Here is a 25855-nt window from a genome sequence, read left to right as displayed (position 1 = left end):
TTTGAGTACCAGTACTTTCAGAGCAACTCTAATGTTGTTGTTGTTGTGTTTTTCCAGTTATCATGAAGTGTGGTGTAATGAGAGACCTACAGTAATAGAGGATCAGGGAAACACAGAGGAAACATGTGCATTGTGTGGTCAGTCTAAAACATATGACTGACACACACACACACACACACACACACACACACACACACACACTCTGAGTGACACACACACACACACACACACACACACACTCTCTCTCTCTCTCTAACCCACAGTGTTGTTAATAAACCATTAAACCTTCCTGCTTTTATACAACAGAGATTTTACGTGCAGCGTTCAATTGCGATGCGATTTTGTGTTGCATTGAGTTTCACAGCAGCTTCAAACATACAAATAAATACAATAATTAAATTAAACGCCTTCTAGACAAAGCAATGGATACGAGCTTTCAAAGTAACAGCCACGAAAAACCATATAATAAATGTAAAACAATATTTTTATTAAAATATGAATATTTCGGCATCAACATTTAATCACAGTAAATACTAAAACTCGATACAGTGCTCCAAACGGCGCAGGCAATTCACAAGCCTGATCCGGTCAATTACATTACCTTGCGTGTTAATTCCACTATTTTATCTCTTAATTAGCCAATTTAGCTAATTAGCAATAAAATATTAATCTCAGTGACATTTCAGAAGGCGGTTGCTAAGCTAACTAAGGTTACTGTTTGTAAACATTAGCCGGCTAAGCAGGCTAGCGGAACTGACTAGCCGCTAGCACGACGCGCTCACTACAAACATGCTGCTCATTTTCCTGTTCAGCAGAAATCAGACAAGCAGAGAAGCATCAAGTGAATTGACAGCAAAAAAAATATTTTTTTAAACCGATCAGCCAGCAGCACAAACATTACCTTCCAAGAGTCGAGAGATGAGGCTGTCTACGTTTAGTTCGCTCTCCGCCATCTTCTCAACTGAACTTTAGCGCTGCAATGCGACACTGACCGCTAGAGGGCGCTGATACTGCAATATTTATCTAGTTTTTTTAAAACTCAGTGTCCACAAGAGGGCGCTGATACCACAAGAGTCATCCATTTTTGTTCGCTCAGTGACCACCAGAGGGCGCTGATAGTGCAATATTTATCCATTTTTGACAGTGACCACTAGAGGGCGCCGATACTGCAATGTTTATGTATTTTACTTTGTTTTTTTAAACTCAGTGTCCACTAGAGGGCGCTGATACTGCAAGATTTATCCATTTTTGTTGGCTCAGTGTCCGCTGATAGTGCAAAAAAAAAAAAAATATATATATATATATATATATATATATATATATATATATATATATATATATATATATATATTTTTTTTTTTTTGACCGTGACCACTAGTGGGCGCTGATAGTGCAATGTTTATGTAGTTTTATTATTATTTATTTTATTATTATTATTATTATTATTATTTCTAACTCAGTGACCACTAGTAGGCGCCGATAGTACAATGTTTATCTAATTTTTGACCCCGCTGACCGCTAGAGGGCGCTGATAGTGCAATAGATTCAAGTAGCTTTTATTGGCATGGTAATAATTATCTTTTCTTTTTTTAAAAAGCAATAACACAATGTAACATAATATAATATAATATAATATAATATAATATAATATAATATAATCAGTGATGGACAAAGTACTGAGAAATACTTACACTTAAGTAAAAGTATAAAAAGTGGAAGCATTCTGGCAAAAAATTCACTCAAGGGAAAAAAAAAAAAAAAAAAAGTTGCTATTTTTGAATGTACTGATGTAAAAAGTTGTTGTTCGTCTTTAAGCTGCTCCTGTTAGGGGTCGCCTCAGCCGATCATTGGACCGCATATTTGATTTAGCACAGTTTTTATGCCGGATGCCTTTCCTGACGCAACCCTCCCCAATTTTCCTGCGGCGCAACCGCTAGTCCTCCAGGGACTACTGATGTAAAAAGTAAATGTATTTAATGTATTTAATGTATTTAAATTAAGTTAGTCATATTTTTATGTGAAGGGCAACTTTTATTTTACTTTTATTAAAACTGTTAGAAGTTTATTTTTGTTCTATAGCAACTATATCGCTTTGTCTAAAAAACTTCATTCAGTTTCTGTATGTTTGCAGTATATACCATTAGCTAGAATTTGACTTGATGCCTTGCCAATTATGTTAGCTACTGGAATTGATGCGAGTCTAACCTGGCATTAGCAAAGAAAACAAGCTAACTTAGTTAAATACAGCTTGGTGTTAGGAAATTAGCGAAAATTGCTTTGTCAAATTTGATGGAGTTCATGCCTTCTAACAAACTGGCACAATTTTTGATTTTTTTTCCTATATTGATTAATCTCATTGGAACCAAACTGAAATGATTTGATGCTAAACTGAGCTGGTTCTACTGATATATAGCGTATAGTCATAAAAAAAGAGAGCTTTGAGATGTGTAACAAATCCTTTGAAAATTTAAATTAAAATATCAGGAGTAAAAAATAAGATTATTTTTTTTGAAAATGTAATTAAGTAAGAGCACGAGTATTTAACTTCATGGTGTGTACGGCAGGAAGTACAGCTACTCAAGTATTATACTCCACACCTGAGTATCATATAATAATCTTGACTTTTAGTCAGTGGTTGCTAGACAGCACACGTAACATAATATTTATTTTCATTCAGAGATCATTAATAAATATTTAATTTTTAATGTACACTCTCACAGGAGAGGTGTGTCTTACAAAGCACTGCATTAATTTTCTAGAATTCTATTTAATTATAGTAACCTTCAACAACAGCATAGTAATGTCTATTCATTGTGTAATTTAACATTATTTTAAAAGTAGAACATTATCGAATACTTTTAAGCTAAGCATTAACTGGTAAATGAGCTTAAATAGGTCTCTTCCTGATGAATTCATTGAAAAAATATTATATTTAACTGAAGCTCATATAATATTATGAGACTACAAATATCATTCTTCTGGTGTAGCAAGAAGAAGCAAAAGTAAGAGAATGAATAAATACTACAAACTAAATAAAAGACAACATAAATTAATTTTCTTAGAAAAAGTATATAAAATGTGAAAGGGAGTATAGTAATTTAAGTTAGGATTTTGTAACACAAGAGTGAAAGAACGAAACAAATGCTTTGAAATATTCGTGGAAAACGGAGAGAAAATCTATACTGAAAAATCTTTAATGTGTTTTGAATCTTAATTTTAATTTTTATTTTTAATGATGATGAGATATTTTTATTATTATTATTATTATTTTTCTCCTATATACTGTATGCTTTTTTTTGTTGCTATTTTAAAGAATGATATGTAATGTAAATTCTTAAAATTAATATTTGGGGAAAAAAAAGTGATGTTAAGAATGCCAGTTACAGTTATTTGTAGTCTTAAGAGATGAATATATGGATTAAAAAAAATGATATCCATTTCATAATGAAAGGCACATTGCTGCTCTATCATTGTCCGTGTAATTAATCATAATTCCACCAAATTAATATTAATTTCCTCAATTATCTGTCTAAGTGTATGTTAATGTAACTTACATTTTGACTGTTAATCTGTTAACTGTTTATCTCAAAGTTCTTTAGAGAATTTACTGACACCTGCTGGTCAAAACATGAAATTACAGCAGATCTCACATTCCTGTTTCGGTTCTCTGAGGCTCACTTCTGCAGTCGACTGTCCGTATTCTTCCTCTCTCCCAGTCTTTAACACACCTTAAACACACAGTTAAGCTCAGAATAACTGGTACAGGTGTGTTAGGTGCTGGGAATGAGAAAAAACTTCGAACCAGCTGTGTGTTTTGAGGACTAGTTTGAGAAACTGATTTAGAGAAAGTGACCAAGGTGACAATCATCACAACAAACACACAAAGAGAACTATGTTAGCTCACTTTAATTAACAACAAATCATTTTTAATTACATATATATTTTATTTTACACATAATAAACCACATGGGTATTTTTTATTTCTAGAATTGTATTTCTAGTAATCTAAAATCGTTATTATTACAATTTGCTTTCGCAACCCTGTATCTGAACAGAGCTGAGATTGTCGCTGCTCTTCTTCTTACTCCACTTGCCGCAGGATAGAGTGAGCCAGACCAAGACTCCGCCCACCAGAACTCCAGCGATGGTCAACAGCGCAGTTACCCAGAATGCCACTGAGCCCTGGGGGCTGACGAGAGATGAAGTAGGCACTGGCTCGATAGGCTCAGAGTTAAAACTGTTTACTCGGGTAAAGATGAAGGGATGATCCTAACAGAGAGAGAGAGAGAGAGAGAGAGAGCAACTGTGTATAATTTATTCTGCATTTTTGCATTTGATACACTTCATATTTTTAATCCTACTGGGTTGCTATTTTTTCTATCTATCTATCTATCTATCTATCTATCTATTGTCACGTGTCCTTCTGTCTGTGCGTTTCTCTATCTTTGTGTCTATCTCCCTGTCTCTCTCTGTGTGTGTGTGTGTGTGTCTCACTATTTGCCTGCCTCTTTGTGTCTCTCTGTCTGTCCGTGTGTTTGTCCATCTGTTTGTGGATCTGTTTGTCTGTCTCTCTGTGTATTTGTCTCTCTCTCTGTCTGTAGTGAATCTGAACAAAAGGACTTGTGATCTAACCTTTAATATATATTTTTTGCATTCATCTGTTCTTTATGGGAAATTTAATCTTATCTATTTCACTGCTTATCACAAACATTCTCTACAGTCACACTTTCTGTGCTTTCTGTAGCCTGTCTTCACACAACACTGCTGCATCTTGTGCATAATTATTTAAACAAAATGCTGTTTTCTTGTGTGTGTGTGTGTGTGTGTGTGTGGGTGGGTGTGTGTGGGTGTTTACCTCTGAGGGACAGCGTAGCTTGCTGCGGTCATGTGTGAAGTTGTTGTAGGACTGTTTGCTGCCCACTGGCTCCAACTGTCACAGAAGGGAAAGGACAATATGACATTAAAGGTGCAATCAGCAAAAATAATAATATGTAAAATTCTTTTTTTAAAATCAGTTTATAGGGACCAGTGACTGAATGCACGAGTGGACACCGTGACAGGGAGTCAAATGTGAAGCCAAAATTTCTGAGGCCCTCTAGTGGCTGGCTGCAGTACAGGTTTTAACCCCGCCCACTCCCATGTTAGTGAATGGAGAACGAGCCAAATCTCCATTTTAGTTACATCTCCACAAATTATTTTTGGAAATTGTGTTTCCTTATGATAAATGTGTTTTATAGGATTTATTTGGTGCTAAGTAAAAGACTGTTCTGTAGCAAAGTCAATGGCAGTTCTGTAGCAAAGTCATGTGTCAGAGCTAGCTGAAAATCATGGAGAAAAGCAATTTTTTCCCAAAAAATAAGTTGCGTTGAATGTAAATGTTGACTGCTGTTTATATTTTCAGCAGTTACATTCGTAACCTACAGCATACTTATATTACTTTGGTTAAAATGATGGATAATGCCAGCTCATTAGCGAAAGCTCAGTTAATCATGATCCATAACTCTAAAATCTAAAATTCCTCACAACAGTAAAACCAATATACCTGCAGAAATTATACGACTACAGTTTAGGATTTTACATATTAATAAATAACACCGTACTTGTGATTTCGAGTTAGCAGAAGCATGGAGACAGGCATGGAAACACACAAACATGAAGTGAACATGACAATTCTAGACAAAGAGTGCTACAAATGTCAGAAAAGAAAATACTAGTGATCCTTAGAACTGAACGTGACTCAGGTACATGTGATCTCATGTGATGTGCAGGGGCTGATGGGTAACATAGTCTAGCACTGACATAACAGAAGTTTTGTAATTGTCCTATCAGAAGCCCTTATTATTAAATATTGACAGAAATGTTTGTGCCAAAATATTGTTCCATGGAGTAAAGGCCATCTCAGCATGGCCACATTCTCAGAATATTGTGTGTCAGTTTGCGTTTGTGTGTATTTGTGTATATGTGAGTGTGTGTGTACTCACCATATTGTTCCACAGTGCGACGGCCATCTCAGCATGTCCACGCTCAGTGAAGTGGAAACAGTCCACTGAGAAGAAGCTCAGGTCAGGCGTCCGGTCCTGCAGGAGACACACACTGATGTGAGTCTATCTTTGTGTGTGTGTTCGTGTGTGTCTCTGTGTCTGTTGTATGTGTTGGTATTGAGAGTAAGGTAGCTACATTCTTATTGGCTTCTTATAACATTTTGTTAGTGTAGCACAGTGTAATAAATTATAGTATAGTGTAGTGTAGTATAGTATAGTATAATATAGTAGACATGATACTAGACCTTCTTTAGGGGAATTCAAAGCAAGTAGCGCAAAGCTTTTCTCCCACCATTTACCATGTGCTACCAAGTTTTTAATAAAGTATGTTTTAATCTGGATGTTAAAAAAGCTAGCATTGCTAATGTTCGATGGAGCAGTCTTGCAGAGTGCAGGGGTGATGTAGGACTGGCTGAGCTGCTACTGATCCTCCAAAAGATCTACACCAGGCATGAAATTGTCTTTCTAATCCAACTCTGTTTTCAAGCCTGTTCATTCAAATTTTTATGGCCAAGACTGACAAATCCTGCAATCGAGTCCAAACATAACCAATACAGGAACAGGCAAGCAGTAGGTCATTTACCACTTTAACCGGCGCTAATTCTGTAAGATGCTTCCAGGAACTAAACTGAAATACACCATTGCTTGCTATTACTATGTAAAGAAAGAGCAACGTTGTTGAACAACAACTGTTACCCAAAGTTTGTATAGAAAAGGCGTGCTGAACATTGGCTGTAACTTGAGAGGGGTTAAAATGTGGCTTATTAATGAGTGACTTAACAGCTTTGCCCAAAATAAGTGATAAATTTATTATGTTTAGTAAGGACTCCTCAGTAACTCATAACAATGCCATGTTCATCTAAAGCTTTTAACTCAGAATTTCTGGCCTCCGACTAGAAAACCCCAAGAAAACAACACCTCAACTCAAGGCAGAGTTTAGCATATGATGTCATGTCAGCATGGCTGCTCACATCGTCAACAGTAATTGAATATCATTTCAGTAATTTAAATGAGTTTGTAGTAGTATTTACTTTAGATCGTTCAGCATAGACACATTATTTAATTAAATCTATTTCACTGCGCCTCATTTATCAAGCTGGATACGAATAGATTTATTTATAAATTGTTCGTACGAGCATTTACACATACAATTTTGTATTCCTGAAAATCCAGTAAATTGTTTGTATCCAGCTCATGCTCCTGAGTGTGTGTAAATTTACGCATAAGAAGAATAATGTCTAACTAATGCAAACCTCAACTTGATTGACTTCAACTCATAGTATTATACTGTTGAGTTCAAACTGCTTATTTTTATTAAGTTTACAGCATTTAGCAGATGCCCTTATCTAGAACCTTAACACATCCTCATGCTAGTTCACTAGGTCAGGGACGAAGAGTACCATCCAGAACATTTTGTGAAAACTAGTCGTTTTATATTATTTATATTAGTTGTATTTGTATGGTCTTTCTGCACATAGCCATAAGCGATAAACAAACACCTAAGCTGACGGACGATACGTGATCAACATATGCATGCAAGTATGAAGAAAATCTGAAGTTTCCAAAACTTTTGTAAATCTGGTGGAATATTTTAGTTCGGTTTGGGTTATTCAAGCAACTTTACTCCAAGATTGAGAAATATCCATACACTGTTTTGAGAAAGTAAATACATCATAAACTGATGTGGTCACTAATCACTAATGGCTTTCCTGGACGTGTCCATCTTTTTCCCCATATTGTAGCAGAACGTCCGACTTAACTGAATGCAGCATAATACCAAAAGCAACATTGATGTTATTGAGTCAGATACACAGGTAGCTAGAGGACAGCATCAAGGGATAGAGCTTGTTAAACCCAATAAAATTCATCAAAATGTTCTTGGATTACGGCACCTCTTGGGTTTGCGGTATTAGATGATGAGGCTGTGCATAATGAATTGCTGGCATACTGCTGCTGAATTTTAATGCTTACAGTCTCTATGTTTTTGATGAAGTCTGAAAAATCCTTGGTGGTAAGGCCTGGAGGAATTTGAGAATCATAAACTGTCTGATAGATTGTTGATTTAGATACTGTTCGAAAAACGAACCCAATACTGTTATTGTTATTGTTAACGTAAGTTTGATAAGTAAGCTGTTCTGCCTGAGACCATGGCCTGAGGGTTTATTGAGAAATCCCCTGAATGCCGTTCAGAAGAATTTCTTATTTTTGCTTATTTTTCCACCATATGTGCTCACCCCGTCAGGAGATTAGCTTTGACTGGTAATTAATAAATAAATAAATAAATAAATGTATTCAGTACAGGCACATCCACATGGCTGCCAGTTTTTAGACTCACCTCTCCCATTGGGACCACTGTGCTTTGGAAGAAAGGCTGCAGAACTACAGCAAAGTCTTCTCTGCCATCATATTGTCCTCCAAACACCAGCCACTCTGTCTCCGTCTAACCACAACGACAAGATAACTCTGTCATACAGTGCTTATGTGCTGAAAGGACACAAACCGTGAATGGGTAATGAAGATCAAATATAAGTTTACATTTATATTCAGAGCTTAGCACAAGCTTAACATCAACTTATTGTCCAGTTTAGGTTTTTGCCTTAATGTACATGCAATTTGGGGTGTTTTTGCCCAAAAGTACAAAATACTGGGTGGAGTCAATGTAAATAGTAGATTACTAATGTAGCACAAGTCACTTCAGGAACAGACATTGTGTGTCTAAATACCACCAAATGACAGGTACTAAATTTGCAGAAGCCTGTTTCTGGCAATTGCTTTAGTATCTCAAAATAATATGAAAGTTTTCTTTAAAATAGTCTCTTACCACCATTAACTGCTGTTGTAATTGTACTTACACGTATGTGTGGTAAGTTTCAGTTTTAGTTTCATTCTTCTACAAGATTTTTAGATCTGAACCCATCGTTCATATCAACAATTAGCACTTACAAAAAATATAACTTTTTGTTTTCCCCTGACGTCATTTACGCAATTATTTTTGGCAAGTCACCCACAAGAAGCCCACTAACTGCTCACACGTGATTAATGAAATTACACACAAATTAGCCTCCTTATTTGTGATCTCAGTAAATCATATTAAATCAATGGCTGAATTAAAAGTATATTTTACACATTAAATCGCTGATCACGTATCAATATTCGTATCATGTAATCTTTACTGATCTTCAAAAACCTGCAAACCTGTATTTGCCGATTAATCCTCTTCATCTCGACCAGCTCCGCGGAGTTCTCTTCAGGACGCAGGAAACAAGGACACAGGTTCCTGAGTCACACAAACACACACATGGTTCTCTCGCATCAATGTGAAAACAATTCCCAATATATATATAAAGGATTGAGTGATGTGATTCATTTACGGCTGTAAGAGGGTGCATCCTGTGGTGTTTGACTTTATCTTACGCAGGTCCTCAATCTGTAGGATCTCTACAAAATTTACCAGCACTCTGGGTACCTACACACACACACACACACACACACACACACACACACACAAACATTGTAAACCTGCTTCTTTAGTACATGTTATGAGAATACAGACTTTTCACTTACTCACCTCACGATACAGGATGTCCAGAGCGTCCTTGATGTATCCTATGTACTTTTTAGGAGAAAGAGAGGTCTGGAAACACACACACACACACACACACACACACACACACACACACACACTAATTACATTTTGAAAAATAGGAATATGCTTTAGCTATATCTTTTTAAACCACAGCACTGGCCAGAAGGTGTTGATTAATTGTAATTTTCTATAACAGCAGCTCTGACAGTAGAGCAGCTGCAAATCACAGGTTTATATTAATGCGCTCGTTCTAACACGTTATTGTTTCTATAGCAACAGCTCATTCACAGGGACTTGTACAACGGATATAACAGCACGTCCCAATCATGTTTTATTCCTCTTGTACCACGGCAGTTTGCCAATGATTACAATTCTTAATGTATTAAAGAACGACACATTATACATTTTATATTTTTATAGTTACATTTAATGTTCCACCAAATAAGTTAGTTCCTGTTGTCACTTAGGTTATAGCAGCTATAAACAGTTGTTCCCTCACCTGCCTCTCTTTTTTCTCTTTCTTGAAGTTAATAAGTAAAAAAATCACAGTCATGTTACCGAGAAACTGCAAAGTGTAATCCATAAATGTTAAATAAATGTCTTCTTACAGAAAACTTCACTATATCAAAGATTTTTTAAATCTGTTTATGTGGAGCGTCCGCCCTACAATTCCCTGTGAACGAGCTGTTACTATAGAAACGATAATGTATTAGAATGAGCGCATTAATATAAAGCTGTGATTTGCAGAAGTGCTACTGTCAGAGCTGCTGTTCTAGAAAATTAATCAACACCTTCTGGCCAATCAGAATCCAGAATTCAACAGTGCTGTGGTATAAAGAACATTATTTCCTGTTTTCCCATTTTTCTCTCAGATTTTAAATTTTTTTAAAAGAAGGCTTTAGTATAAAAAGCAAATATTTTCTGATTTATTAAGAGTTAATGTGCAGTGCATGACGCAGTGGTGTTTAACCGAATCGTCTTCCACTCACCTGGTTTTTGCAGTACTGACACAGATCATTACCGCCTATAAACAGAGTCACCAACTTCCAGTCCCGCTCAAAGTCCACACTCTGACAAAGAGAACAAATGAAGATAAATCAGAAAGGTAATGATTTTAATGTTATTTAAATCACATTTAAATTATCTAATGAGCGACTCTGAGTATTCATTTGCAAAAAACATGAAGCACATCTTTAATACTGGGGTCAAAAGTTTGGATGGAAAGCATTTGGCACAAATTCTTCAAATAAATTGAGTTGTAAAAAAAAAAATTTGAACACAGGTAGAAGTGAAATCTCTAAATTATTATCCTAGTCAAGTGAGAAGACAAAGCAGAAGCTCACTGTGCTGCTCTTTAAAGCATCCACCAAGTCCCTGACCTGGCCCGGGATATCACTGTAAACGCAAATTAGAGACAAGATATGAGCTGTGAGTGCATCTGTGTACCTCTGGGTTCAGGAGTGTGTGTGTGTGTGTGTGTGTGTGTGTGCGTGACTCACATTGCTTTAGCTCCGCTCACGGCCATATTGAAGCCGTTAGGCCTCTTGCTGGGTCCTTGCGAGAAGCCAAACACATTTGGGTTGAACTTTTTCAGGATGTCTGCAGGGGAGCAAATATTTACTGTATTATTTATCATCAGAATCATGTTACAGGATGTAAAGTAGTGAGTCTGCTATCAAGTTTGCCAAGAGTAAAAAAATCCAATGCTAAATTTTAATTACCTGTATATCCTATGCCCAAAGCATTTGCGCTAGGGGAGTGCACAAGGGCACGAGTGCACAATATATATTATATATATATATATATAATACTGAAATCATTATTTGTTATGCCCAACATCAACATGAAGCCAGTGAGAAAATATGAAAAATAGTGTTTCGAGGCAGAGAGCAGCACTATCAATATGTGCAAGCCAAAGCCTGTGGGATGAATGAGAGATAATGCTTTTCCCATTTTGGTTGATGAATACAAATCAGGAACCTCAGGTTTGCAAATTAAGCCCATTTTTTTGATGCGGTAAAAGTACCCAAATTCTTTACTCCAGTAACATGCAATTACTCGTCTAAATACGTAAATCTTCTGGTAAAAGTTGATGTATAGCCTCAAATTCTTCACTCAAGATAAAGTAGAGCAGTCAGTGTTGACTGTTAAACCCCTTCAGAGTCTTTATTTCAAAGAAGAGCCTAGCGACAAATCTAGCCTCTTTTTGAGCAGTCGTTAGCGACTGTCCTGCACTCGATACGGCTCTCCAGCTCACATCACTTGACTTGAGAGTCACATCATGACTTGAGAGTCGACTCAACTACAAGAATGGTCCTAACGACCAATCACTTATCACCATCGCTCCCAAAGATCAATCACTGATCACCATCGCTCCCAAATACCAATCACTGATCACCATCGCTCCCAAATACCAATCACTGATCATCATATCTCCCAAATACCAATCACTGATCATCATATCTCCCAAATACCAATCACTGATCATCATATCTCCCAAATACCAATCACTGATCACCATCGCTCCCAAATACCAATCACTGATCATCATATCTCCCAAATACCAATCACTGATCATCATATCTCCCAAATACCAATCACTGATCATCATATCTCCCAAATACCAATCACTGATCACCATCGCTCCCAAAGATCAATCACTGATCACCATCGCTCCCAAATACCAATCACTGATCATCATATCTCCCAAATACCAATCACTGATCATCATCGCTCCCAAATACCAATCACTGATCATCATCGCTCCCAAATACCAATCACTGATCATCATCGCTCCCAAATACCAATCACTGATCATCATCGCTCCCAAATACCAATCACTGATCATCATATCTCCCAAATACCAATCACTGATCATCATCGCTCCCAAATACCAATCACTGATCATCATCGCTCCCAAATACCAATCACTGATCATCATCGCTCCCAAATACCAATCACTGATCACCATCGCTCCCAAATACCAATCACTGATCATCATCGCTCCCAAAGATCAATCACTGATCATCATCGCTCCCAAAGATCAATCACTGATCACCATATCTCCCAAATACCAATCACTGATCACCATCACTCCCAAATACCAATCACTGATCATCATCGCTCCCAAAGATCAATCACTGATCACCATATCTCCCAAATACCAATCACTGATCACCATCACTCCCAAATACCAATCACTGATCATCATCGCTCCCAAAGATCAATCACTGATCATCATCGCTCCCAAAGATCAATCACTGATCATCATCGCTCCCAAAGATCAATCACTGATCACCATCGCTCCCAAATACCAATCACTGATCATCATCGCTCCCAAATACCAATCACTGATCACCATCGCTCCCAAATACCAATCACTGATCACCATCGCTCCCAAATACCAATCACTGATCACCATCGCTCCCAAAGATCAATCACTGATCACCATAGTTTGTCCCGCCCTCACCCTTCATTTTAAACTCTTCTTTGCGAAATTTACAGTCCTAAACATGAGTTATTGCATCTGTAACCACTTCCTTAATGTCTTTTTCACTCCGCCTCACGACCACTGCTTATTTTATTCTGCGTTCTTGATGAGGTGTTTTGTGAATGCGTAAAACATTGGCTTTGTACTTGTACTCTGCTCAATGATAAAGTTGAATTTAATCTAATCTAAAATCATAGTTTGTGGTGCCGTGACCAAAGATGACTTATTTCTATTAAAATTTTATTACAATATATTTTCTTTTGCAATAAAAACTCTGTTCTGTTCTATTTTATTATTTTCTATTTGGAGTGTCCTTCTTCATATAGGCTAATTTGTAATTTGATACACAAATGATCATGATGAATCAATGAATATGCAAATTAGTTGATGACATCATCTAGCATTCAAAACTAAAAACCCTGTTTTTAGTTTCGAATGGTAACTTAGAGCTGTTTTCACCAAGGAACTGAGAAACGTGGGAAAAAATTTACTAAGGCTAGGTAACATCAGCTTTAATCCTAATCTCTCAAATGTTAGCTAGCATGATATTAATACAATGAGCATACAAACTAGCTGAATGTTAAATGCTAAAAGGTCAGTATACTCACTTGGTATTGTAGTGACTGTTTCCAGAGTTTCATCACCTCCAATGCTGTCAATCAAATCACACGGAACATTAGAAATAGAAACAAGTGATGGGAAATTATCTGGTTGTGGAGATTAGGGATGATGTTTAGATTTGTACAACGTCGCTGTATAACTCACCTCCAGGACACGCCTCTCTCCTCAGTCAGCAGCTCCAGGATGTTTTTAGCTTTGGCACCAAAACCAGCCTGACAGAAATACAGTGTGTGTTAATTCTGTCATGGTAACAATGTAATACACACAAATTTGTGTTTTTAAAACACACACACGCACACTTACAGTTATTGAGTCTCCAAGAGAAGCGACTATGTTAATGTCTCCCGGTCGCAACCTGTGAACTGAGAAAGAGAGACAGATCTGTGTCACTGGACTGCTTCTTGGAGCTACAAGGTTATTGTAGTTAACATGTGAGGGAAGTCAATGGCCACCAGTTTAGCATTGTGCACACTGTCTCACCTGAGGCAGGTACGGTGTCTGAGGGAGCGGTGTGCACGCATGAGAAGTCACTGCCCCAGTTCTGCACACACACACACACACAACACAAAGAGAAAAGAATGGAATAAGTAAGGAATAAAACACTCTGTGTTGTGCTGTTATAGAAAACTAATCAGTGACGGTGTGGTGTGATAAAGCCGAGTTACTCTTACCACCTGGACGTTGAGTATTTTATTTCTCTTACATCACAGAAATTTGCTAACAAGTACAAATTTTATATTTATTAAAGAACTACACTTTCATACTTTTTATCCATTTACAGTTACAGTTGTTCCTTCACTAGTGTCTCATTTTTCTCTGTCTTGAAGTTAATAAGACAAAAAAACCCACATCTTATCATGTTACATAGAAACCACAAAGCGTAAACTCCTCTGTCCTGGAGATGTCGGAAAACTTAAAGTTACAGCGCTGACACTGGAGACTCCTTCCATAAATATTAAATAAACTCCTACAGAAAACTTCACCATATCAACGATTACACACATTTTTTAATCAGTTTATGTGGGGCGTCTGCTGTACAAGTCCCTGTGAATGAGCTGTTACTATAGAAACGATAAAGTATTAGAACGAGCGCATTAGTATACAGTAAAGCTGCGTACTGTCAGAGCTGCTGTTCTAGAAAATTAATCAACACCTTCTGACCAATCAGAATCCAGAATTATACACATATACAGCAGTGCGATATTGTCATAATACTGATTCATTGATTCAGCTGGATGATGTTGGGGTTATTTACTCACCGCAGTCGTGGGTGTGGCTACATATTTCAATAAGCTTTTCCCATTGGTCGAAAAATAAGGGTTACTCTAAATAAAATAAAGAAATGAAAATTAAGCACTTGTAATACTATAAACAGTTTTTTTCAAACTGAGTTTTTTCAAAAGCTGCTTTTTGTACAATGTCTATAGAAACACAACTGAATTGAAAAGAAATATTAAGAAAATGTGCTTGTGAATGTGGCCTTAAAAACAGCTTACAGTAGAAGGACACTTCATAGTCACGCCCGTGTTGAAGTTTGTAGACGTGGTTTTACTGCTTATAGGCTCCAACTGAAACAGAGACACACACATGTTAGAAATGACACACACATCATAAACAACATATGTGCATTTATAATATCTAAAATAAGATGGTGAGTTTAATTCCCAGCATCACCAAGCTGCCATGATTGTGTCCTTGAGCAAGACCCTTAACCTTCAGCTGCTCAGTTATAAGTCGCCTTGGATAAAAGCCTCAAAAGCTGAAAGTCTACACTTCAGTCACATCTTGACCACATTCATTTCTAATCCATTGTGGTGGTGTACAGAGGCAAGATTACCAAAATTGGGTCACTGTCCAAATACTTATATATTTGGCTGTTGAATCAATCAATCTTCTCTATATCTGTATCTATCTATCTATCTATCTATCTATATATCTATAGTAGGAAAATATTGTGATATGATATTTTGGTTGTTTTGCGTAACCCTACTCATGACCCTATAATGCAAATAATACAGTGAAACAATGCATTTTTTTTTCGCTAACCAAGCTGTGTCATAGTCCAAAGCAATTTATTATCCATGATAAATATGACAAGTGTGTGTGTGTGTGTGTGATTGAGATATTCTTAAAACATCTTTGCAATAATGTTCATTTATTAGAGCAGTAATAGTGAAGTGTTAATACTGTATTAATATGAATATTTCTGTAAAACCCACCATGTTGTTCCAGAGAGCTCGGGCCATGAGAGTGTGAGATTTCTGACTGAAATGGAAACAATCTCCAGCGAAGAAGGAACGATCGGGCCTTCCATCCTGAGTGAGGTACAAAAGTTTAAAGATGCACATTTTACTAGAAGATGAAAAGCTGAATACATGATATTACCATGAACCTGTTAAAAAATCAGAAAGATGGGTTTAAAATGAACAGAGCCCTCCAGAGTTTTTGGTACCCTTCACAAAATGAGTAGAGATTTCTAAATAAAACATGCAATAAGTGATATTTTGAGCTTAAACTTACACAGACATTGTATAGTTTTAGTTTTAAGCTTAAACAAATTCCCAGTTTCAAAATGACCAACTCCTTTATAAGTCATATTTTGTAACGGAGACACACGTAGTCCTGCTTAGGTCGAGCTTAGGTATATTCTTAATTTATTCTATATCCCTGGATTTAAATAATTTCTCCTATTGTTCTTGCTGAGTGGAATTTTTTTAACTATTGTGTAGAAGTTTTATTTTAAAAGTCATTTTTGCTGATTTTTATAAAGGGGGCCAATAATTCTGGAGGGCACGAATCTGTTTAAAATCCAAACAAATATAGTATTTGATCAAGTAATCAAGGAATGCTTACAACAAAAGCTACATAAGAGGAAAGAAATAAGACAGAGATGTGAATTTAAACAGTTGTTCAGGTTGAACAAAAAGAATTATGAATGCAGTTTTTTCTTTTCTTACCGACAGCACTGGAAAGTACACTTTTCTGAAAAATGGCTGTAAGACCACGTTGAAGTCTGAGCGAGTGTTATAGCGGCCAGAGGCCACCAGATTCCTCGTTGCAGTCTGAGAACACACGCACACACACACACACACACACACACACACACCAACATCATAATCGTCATCATCATCTGGACATGTGCACTATATTAACCCTTTAAAGTGAAATGTGTATTTACAATGAGAAAGATCTCGTCTCTGATTCCTGCTCAAACTGCATGACTTGACCTCTCGATACCATGACCTGACCTTTCTGATATTAAAATCATATCAGAAAGCTAATGACACACACACTAATGATAGCAAAGACTGTAAGTTCGCCTGACTATCTCTTGGAACGGACAATACACAAGTTTACTTGCATTTCTTCTCGACTTTCCTGCTATCATAATATAAATATATCAATCATAATGTCTATAATATAATATTATCTAGTTTTACTTTTTCAAGACTTTTGGTCTTATAAATGTCTGTGTTTAATATCGGTGTTCCAGCTTCATTAACATTTGTTGAACCTGCGGTGTTTCCACAATATTTTAATCAAAGATTTGTCCCTTATTACATTTTAATAATGATAATTTAACACAACAACCGCAAATCAAAGGCAGAGCTGCTTTCTCACGTATGGGTGCAAACTGAAAGCAGACAGGTCACTCAATCGTGATTAGCATTGCAACCATGTGTTAATAGAAACAAAACTGCTGTTTTACTACTATCTTTAAAAATTGATGTTTTCTGCTTTCAATAAAGAGGAGAACAAGCTGCCACTTGAAATGCGTTGGACGATTAAATTAAAGAACTTTATTGCACTAGCAAATAACAACCAAGGCAAGTTGTTTTCTTGGAATGAAATTGGATTTTTTTTTAAATGGAACAAATATATTTGGGTAATTGCCACTTTATTTGTGAGTGTCCAAGAAAACACTGATTTCCAATTTCTAAAATGTCAGAAAAACAGCTCAGTGAAATGCTTTTTTCTGGCATCTTTTAGCCCCTCACACTGCGTGATTCAAAAAAATTGGTTGCTGACAGCAAATCATTGTTTAGTCATAAAGTGCAAGCGCGGGTTAAAGTGAGCTACAAATCAAAATTCGATTTTTCAAATATATCAGCATCTCAAGAGTTTTCAGAAAGCAAAACACTCAACTGAGAAGTTAACCTTGTGCTAGTTTTGTCACTGGGCAGTGAAAGGAAACACAGAACACATTAACACTTTATACTGGAGTATCAGATTGTCATTTTAAGTTTTAATGGATTTGATTAGGAGTGTTCTTGTTTTGTTTTTTTAAAGATATTTCCCCTTTTTTAACTTTCATATTTCTTTCAGTCTTACTGGATTGCACTGGATTGTTCATGATAAGCTTTTTATGTCTTTTTATGTCCTTATTGTTTATGATTGCATTATAAATGTTGGATTTTTTATTCATTATAATTTATTTGTCCAATGTCCTGCACTCAGGTTCCTTTTTATTGTCATTTGAAAAGTCCCAGTAGAGCTTTCCTGTTTAACAAAACTATAATAAAATCTGGAAAAACACACATTAAAAAAGCTCAAATCCTTAAATTTACATTTTGTCATTACCAGCAACCTACAAAAAAAATCACACATGATGCAGAGGTAAATATGAATTCCCATCCTCAAGCTAATTCACCTACATTTTAAGAATAAAATATGTCGCTATCATGTGCACACCTGATATGCTGTGTTCATATCTGTTAAAGCCTTCAGTTCTGAAGATCCTTCTGCAGGGTTCACCACACAGGGACATACATTCCTGTAACACACACACACACACACTCAAACAATTCAATATTACCAGCGTAATGCTACAGACACGATTTTTACACCTAAAATGTGACCTATATAGTAGGTGATAAAGAAGTGATAAAAGTATCATCTTGATTCTCAAAGGCATTTCTACAATTTATTATACACAGTGTGTCTCTTATAGAGATCTGCAAACAAATTGCCAGCAAAACAGTGGTGTTGCCTTATTACATTTTATTTCATTAATGCCTACAAAAATAAATGTATTCATTTTTTTATAATTAAAAAAAAAAGCTTTTTATAAAAATAAATACATAAATATTTAGCACAGCTGCATCTAGTCAGTTTGTATTTATTTTTATATTTTTATATTTTTAAACGAATGAAATTTAATAAAAAAAGATCACCATAGTCACCCTATCTCAGAAAAGCCTATTGTGTCATCATTTATCACAATATTGCTATTATATCATCCTACAGACCAGCTCTAAGGTGAAGCTGAAAAAGAGCCCATTTTTGCTGTAAGAACCGAGCTGATACACACTTGCCCTGCTATAAGACTTGATCTAAAAGGCGTTAAATATTTAGCATTATGAACCGGAGGCTCATTCACTCACTTGACCACCCAGGTGGGACAGCCGAGTGTGGAGTCCTGATGCAGCTGGCGCAGTGGAGCGATGTTGAAAATTTCCACCAGATTCACTAGAGCACGAGGAACCTACACAACAAGACAGGAATTCAGAGAAACACACACATGCACGCACAGGCACAGAATATCACACATCATACACTAGGATCTAAACTTAATTACCATAAGTCTCTGAGTTTAACTCCCAGCGCTGCCAGAGAGCCAGCGCTGGACTCTAGAGCCGGAAGTCACTTTGGATAAAAGAAATGTAAACTTGAGTATTACCTAGCGCTGACTGTTTACTGGTTTCATTCCCAGTGTGCTTTAATGACTCATTCATATACTGACTGTACTTCTTTGCTTTCCTTTTTGCCCTCAGCGCAGTAGGGGTGTGAGTCTCTCAGTCCAGAGTCATATGATAATGATGGATGTGTGGGAGATTTAAAGCAGAGAGTGAGAGTGGCTGTGCAAAATAAATTTAGCTTCACTGGGACTGAAATAAAAATCACACCTTACTCACTGCAACTGATACACAGAGAGGCCACACCTCCTCCACTGACACAAAAGCCACACCTCCTTCACTGAAGCCTACTGAAACAGAGGCCAGACCTCCGTCACTGAAACCTAAGAAAAGCGAAGCCACACCTCCTTCATTGGGACTGACAGGTACAGAGCCCACTCCTCCTTCACTTGGACTGATGGAAACAGAGGCTACACCTCTGCTGCATCTCATGCAAGCAGAGGCTACACCTCCATTACTGTGACTGACACACAAACCACACCTCCTTCATTGGGACTCACAGACGTAGATGTCATGCCTCCTTCACTGAGACTGACAGATACAAAGGCCACGCCTCCTTCACTGAGACTGACAGATACAAAGGCCACACCTCCTTCACTGAGACTGACAGATGCAAAGGCCACGCCTCCTTCACTGAGACTGACAGATACAAAGGCCACACCTCCTTCACTGAGACTGACAGATACAAAGGCCACACCTCCTTCACTGAGACTGACAGATGCAAAGGCCACGCCTCCTTCACTGAGACTGACAGATACAAAGGCCACACCTATACACTGAGACTGACAGATACAAAGGCCACACCTATACACTGAGACTGACAGATGCAAAGGCCACGCCTCCTTCACTGAGACTGACAGATACAAAGGTCACACCTATACACTGAGACTGACAGATGCAAAGGCCACGCCTCCTTCACTGAGACTGACAGATGCAAAGGCCACGTCTCCTTCACTGAGACTGACAGATGCAAAGGCCACACCTATACACTGAGACTGACAGATGCAAAGGCCACGCCTCCTTCACTGAGACTGACAGATGCAAAGGCCACACCTATACACTGAGACTGACAGATGCAAAGGCCACACCTCTACACTGAGACTGACAGATGCAAAGGCCACGCCTCCTTCACTGTCCATCACCATTCTGAAAAAGTAACGTCCTCTAACCCCTGCATCTCTTTTAGTTTTTTATAAACATGAATCTCATATTTTCACCTCTCGATGTAAGATGTCCAAAGCGTCACGGATGTTTTTCGCAAAATTATCAGCAGAGTAAAGGTTCTAGAAGAAGATAAAAACATGATATGCATTAGAATAAAATCAAATCTTTATTAATCACATATTTATGAAATATCCTAATAAAAGTCAGGTGTACCAGGTTTGTGCAGTATTCACACAGATCATTTCCTCCGATGAACACCGTGATGACCTTCCAGTGGTTTTGAAAATTAATGCGCTAGACAGAGAGAGAGAGAGAGAAAGAGAGAGAGAGAGACATTATGGATGCTGCTAAGTGTGTTTGTCACTGTTTGTCTTAACATTAATAAATACTTTAATGCTACGGCGTAAAGATTAACCCTTTATACATGTCACTGATGTATTTCATTCAGCTTTATGGTGACAAATAAAATATTCAGGAAAGTTTGAAGGCAAAAACGTTCAGTCTGAAAACGTTCAGGAAAGCTATAGCAAACTAACTGCATGCTAGCAACCAAAAGTGCTAACAACTAGCTAACTTGAACAGACTTGAAAGATTTAAAATAACATATATACACACCGTGAAAGACTTCAAGACAATTTACATCACAAATGTACACATTTAAAGTGCAGCTTAATCATAATAAGAGCTAACAGCTTAACTTCACCAGATATTAACAAGCTAGCAAACCCCAAGCTACGTACCTAGCTAGCCAATGTAGAAAATGTTTAGCCCATGTTACACTTATGAGGTAACAGACAATATCTGACAAAATACTTATTTAATTTTAACTAATTATACTTAAATTACTGATTTATTATTATTATTATTATTATTATTATTATTATTTATCAATGATTGAAAGGTAAACATCTTTAATCATCGTGGATATACCAATGAAAATGGTTAAGAAAAATGAAGTAATAATAATGTTAAGACAGATAAAGTTTGTGTGATTAGCGTAGTCTCACCGAGTCACTTTTCATTCTTGAGATGAGGGCTTGTGCCTGCGAGGGCAAGTCTCTGAAACAGGAAGCCATCGTGAATTACGTATAATGTAGACACAACTCAATTGTTGTTTCATTCCTTTGTTCACTTATTCATCTACAGTTGTGTTAAAAAATCTACTTATTATAGATTACACCACTGTGCTGATGAATTCTAGATTCTGATTGGCCAGAAGGTGTTGATTAGTTTTCTATAACAGCAGCTCTGACAGTAGTGCAGCTGCAAATCACAGGTTTATATTAATGCGCTCGTTCTAATGTTATCGTTTCTATAGTAACAGCTCATTTACAGGGACTCATTTACAGCAGACGATCCACATAAATAGAATAATAACGTGTGTAATCACTGATATGGTAAAGTTTTCTGTAAGGAGTTTATGTTATTTAACATTTATGGAAGGAGTCTCCAGTGTCAGTTCTTTGTAACAGTCAGAGGTAAAGCTGAGAGAAAAAAGAGAGGCTGGGGAGGGAACGACTGTTTCTAACTGCTATAACATAAGTGAGAACAGGAACAAGTTTGTTTTGTGGACGTTCCACAACATTACATATAACTATAAATGAACTAAATATGTATGATTGTTCTTTAATAAATAAAATAAGTAATTGTTGGCAAATTACGTTGGTATAAGCAGAATAAAACACTGTGGGACAAAACAATGTGTTCTTATAGGCTGAAAGCAGAGGACTGTACTAATTAATTCAAGCTAAAAATGCTAAATGATGAAGTAAAAGTAGTATATTTGTTTGATTTGTTTGGTGGGTGGAGGTACTGACTTGCTCTTGGCTCCACCTACAGCCTGGTTGAGGAACGCCTGTGTTGTGGTGGCTTTGCCTGTCCCGGTGGAGAAGCCGGTGAGTGAAGGGTTAAACTTTCTCAGGATGTCTGAAAAACAACACAAACTACAATCAAGCATTTAATGCAAAATAGTACAGATCCTGACTATATGATGACTATATATCTGGTCTCAATTAGAGATATGTTATGATTATATATATATACATATATATATATATATATATATATATATATATATATATATATAGTTTTATATATATTTGTAAGTATGGTCTTTCTTTTTTTCCCGTATCCTGCAGGACCCCGTGTCCCAATACACACCTCTAGTGCTAACGTTCTGCCAAGATGTATAAAAAATACAGATTTGTATCTTTATTTGTATCTGTTTAGAGATTTCTGTATATAATAATGTATTTGTGTTCTGTTACATCCCTAATATGCACACAGCACTTATCTATTTAAAATAATTCTGAATATTCCTCCATAGACATGGACGTTTTCTGATCTGACGCAAAGCACATGGTTTAGCTGGTCAGACACTAAGGCTGGGTGATAGAACGATGTCATCTGATATCAGTGAGTAGATATCAGCTCAGCGAAATCATAACACAGTATTATCTATTATCAACAGCTTGTCAGAATCTCATGGAGGAGTGCAGGGCTAGTTGAAACTGCATTAGATGCGAAGGTAAAGAGTGATGTTGTACACACTTGCTAAGGTGGTCACAGTTGAGAGATCCTTATCGCCTCCGACGCTACAGAGAAAGTCACAAAATACAAGAGAAATATTAACTGACATTGTGTTGATAAAAGGAGTAAAAAAAATGAGTAAATAGAAATTAGTTCATGATTTTAATCTGTGGGTTTTATTGCTGTTCTCAGGGTGTTTTGTGTGTGTGTGTGTGTGTGTGTGTGCGTGCATGACCTTTACCTCCATGACAGACCACGATACTCTGTCAAAACACCGAGAAGGTCATTCTGACCGGAGCCCGCTCCATATCCTGCCTGTTCAAGGAAGTGACATCACTTATCATTAGCAACACTTCTGAAACAGCTGTGATGTCATGATGTTATGTCTTGCCAAAATAATGCAGCATGCTGTCAAACCTATATACACCATGATCTATATACTGTATATAACACTGTGCACAATCTAAAATATAATAATGTTGTTTATGAAAGAATTCTCTAATATGGCGAGATGTTTTGGTCTGTCATGGCTGATCCAGCTCCTCCTACCTAGGCCTAAGCCAAAAGGCAACAACTCAGTTGGATAAGGGTGTGTAATATGTTGTTTCATGTTGTTCAGCGTTGTGTAGGTTAGGGTTGGGGTTGTAGGAGGAGTTGGATCAGATCCAGCTCCACCCCCTGGACTTTTGGTTCTGCAGTGAGGTCTATCTAGATTTTGGCTTAGTAGATCATAAGCTGATAATCTGAGCTAGAAGCTGAGCCAAAGGACAGAACTGTAGCTCTGCAGAAATGTAGTGTATTCTGGAGATTTGGAATGACGAACAAAAAGAGAAAATAAACGCTGGGTACAAAATGTTTTAAACTAGTTATTTATATAATTTATGTAGAGCTGGCTCAGTGTTCTCTGCGCTTGGGTGCTTTCTCCTTCACCATTTTTACGTGGAGGTTTTCAGCTCTACACCCCCTCAGCCAGTGTTTTATATTGAGCAAAGATTCATGACTAAATCATCACACACTCACTTTAAAATACAGTATTTGGCTCAGTAACATACAATAGTGGTAAAAGTCCATATTAAAATATTGTATGTACAAGTTACACATAAACTACTGTATATTACTAACTGAATGATTTCTACAGTTGTACAATCTCTGCCATTAGACTTTAGGCCACGCCCCCTACCTGAGTCTGACCCTGGGGTGGGGTGAGACCAAATTAAATGTTGAGGAAGAAAGATGGAGCTATGAATGTTTTTCGATCTATGTCCTTTTGTCCATGTTTACAGATAACAGTGTGTCATATAGCGTCAGGAATCACATTAGCAAGTCTAAAGAACTTCACAAAGACAAAGTAGGAGATGTCAGTAAAAAGTAAAGCTGCTCTGGCTGTCATGAAGCATGTGTGTGTGTGTGTGTGTGTGTGTGTGTGTATATTGCCACGTATTGATAATAACTCACAGTGAGCGAGTCTCCTAACGCCGCCACCACTTTGATATCTGCAGGTCGGAGCAAATGCACTACAACCCGAGGAGGGAAACATCAGAAACAACATTTTAGACTACATTATAAGCTTAGAGGATCAGTTCATAATTTTTTTTATCTGTCTCTAGACCTGTAATATTTATAAAACTGTAATATTTATAAAACTGCCACAGTGTATTAAACATTCTTCATTTCAGGCTTCTCTTTTCAATTTTCTGGCCCTGAAAAAGTTCATCTCACAATCTAAGCATTTCAATCAGCACCTTTATTCTCAGTATGTGATATGTGTGTGTGTGTGTGTCTGTGTGTGTGTGAGCTTCACCTGAGGTGGGGACTGAGGGAGAAGGACTTATAACGGTACATGGAAAACTGGTAGACAGCTTTTGAGACAATACACACAGATAAAATAGATATAAACATCCAGAAACATAAAGCACAAACACACACACACACACACACATGTGAAAGAGAGAGAGTGAGAAAGAGAAAGACTCACTGGTTCGATCTGTTCTTCTGCACTGTATGTTTCACTCTCTGGCTGGACGGGCGAGTTACGGTGTGTGTACAGATACGGCTTCTCCTAGACAAGAGCAACTGAATTAATGTGTGTGTGTGTGTGTGTGTGTGTGTGTGTGTGTGCAGACAGAGAGAGAGAGACAATGCTAGAGAATTTGAGTGCAACACACTTTGTGTGTAAACTGACGTGGAGCAAAATGTTACATTACTGTAGGCTTATTAAAGTAAAAGAAATAAAGAACTAAATATTTATTGCAAATTAAAAAAAAGAATAATATAATAAATGATGTAATTATATAATTAAATTTAATAAATGTAATAAAGAACTTAATTTGCATATTGGTGCCACTAATACTAATTGGAATAGGGTAAAAAGAGTGAGAAATAGTTTATTTTTTATATATTATATAAAAGTATTTATTTCTATACTTATTTTTAGTATTATAATAAAATAATATTATATTGTCATTTTATAATCAAAACATCTAAAAATCAGTGTGTTCTGTGATAAGAAAAAAATGATCAAATTTAAATTACATTAAAAAAATAGATAAATACAAAAATATATATTTTCTAAAATGAATAAATTTTCCAAGAAAATTAATACACAACATATTTCTAATATATCATACTGTAATTAATATGAAGGAAACTACAAAATGATGGTAATGAATATTAATGAACCCAATGTAAATGAATAATAATAATAATAACAATAATAATAATAATAATA

General features: G+C 36.7%; 2 protein-coding genes across 2 annotated transcripts in view; both read right to left on the bottom strand.

The window, feature by feature from the left end:
* Nucleotides 1–996, bottom strand: part of ppp1cb (protein phosphatase 1, catalytic subunit, beta isozyme) — a 14164-nt gene extending 13168 nt beyond the window's left edge. Inside the window, exon 1 of the mRNA XM_034308242.2 lies at nt 902–996. Within this exon, the coding sequence (XP_034164133.1) occupies nt 902–953 (52 nt within the window). The 5' untranslated portion in view covers nt 954–996. The remainder of the gene's footprint in view (nt 1–901) is intronic.
* Nucleotides 997–3888: 2892 nt separating this feature from the next.
* The window catches only part of plb1 (phospholipase B1), a 100969-nt gene continuing 79002 nt past the window's right edge, over nt 3889–25855 (bottom strand). The window contains exons 126-154 of the mRNA XM_053237647.1: nt 25103–25186; nt 24929–24986; nt 24583–24641; nt 23369–23442; nt 23149–23192; nt 22416–22524; nt 21606–21657; nt 20812–20892; nt 20652–20717; nt 19123–19223; nt 18431–18512; nt 16696–16800; nt 15958–16053; nt 15235–15306; nt 14998–15063; nt 14219–14279; nt 14042–14100; nt 13883–13950; nt 13726–13769; nt 11127–11226; nt 10971–11022; nt 10617–10697; nt 9610–9675; nt 9413–9507; nt 9237–9318; nt 8377–8481; nt 5982–6077; nt 4856–4930; nt 3889–4269 (exon numbers count right to left, since the gene is read on the bottom strand). Of these exons, the coding sequence (XP_053093622.1) occupies nt 4021–4269; nt 4856–4930; nt 5982–6077; nt 8377–8481; nt 9237–9318; nt 9413–9507; nt 9610–9675; nt 10617–10697; nt 10971–11022; nt 11127–11226; nt 13726–13769; nt 13883–13950; nt 14042–14100; nt 14219–14279; nt 14998–15063; nt 15235–15306; nt 15958–16053; nt 16696–16800; nt 18431–18512; nt 19123–19223; nt 20652–20717; nt 20812–20892; nt 21606–21657; nt 22416–22524; nt 23149–23192; nt 23369–23442; nt 24583–24641; nt 24929–24986; nt 25103–25186 (2382 nt within the window). The 3' untranslated portion in view covers nt 3889–4020. The remainder of the gene's footprint in view (nt 4270–4855; nt 4931–5981; nt 6078–8376; nt 8482–9236; nt 9319–9412; nt 9508–9609; nt 9676–10616; nt 10698–10970; nt 11023–11126; nt 11227–13725; nt 13770–13882; nt 13951–14041; nt 14101–14218; nt 14280–14997; nt 15064–15234; nt 15307–15957; nt 16054–16695; nt 16801–18430; nt 18513–19122; nt 19224–20651; nt 20718–20811; nt 20893–21605; nt 21658–22415; nt 22525–23148; nt 23193–23368; nt 23443–24582; nt 24642–24928; nt 24987–25102; nt 25187–25855) is intronic.

The sequence above is a fragment of the Pangasianodon hypophthalmus genome, chromosome 10 (assembly GCF_027358585.1).
Source record: "Pangasianodon hypophthalmus isolate fPanHyp1 chromosome 10, fPanHyp1.pri, whole genome shotgun sequence".
Lineage (NCBI taxonomy): Eukaryota > Metazoa > Chordata > Actinopteri > Siluriformes > Pangasiidae > Pangasianodon > Pangasianodon hypophthalmus.
This window is presented reverse-complemented; position numbering and strand designations above follow the sequence as displayed.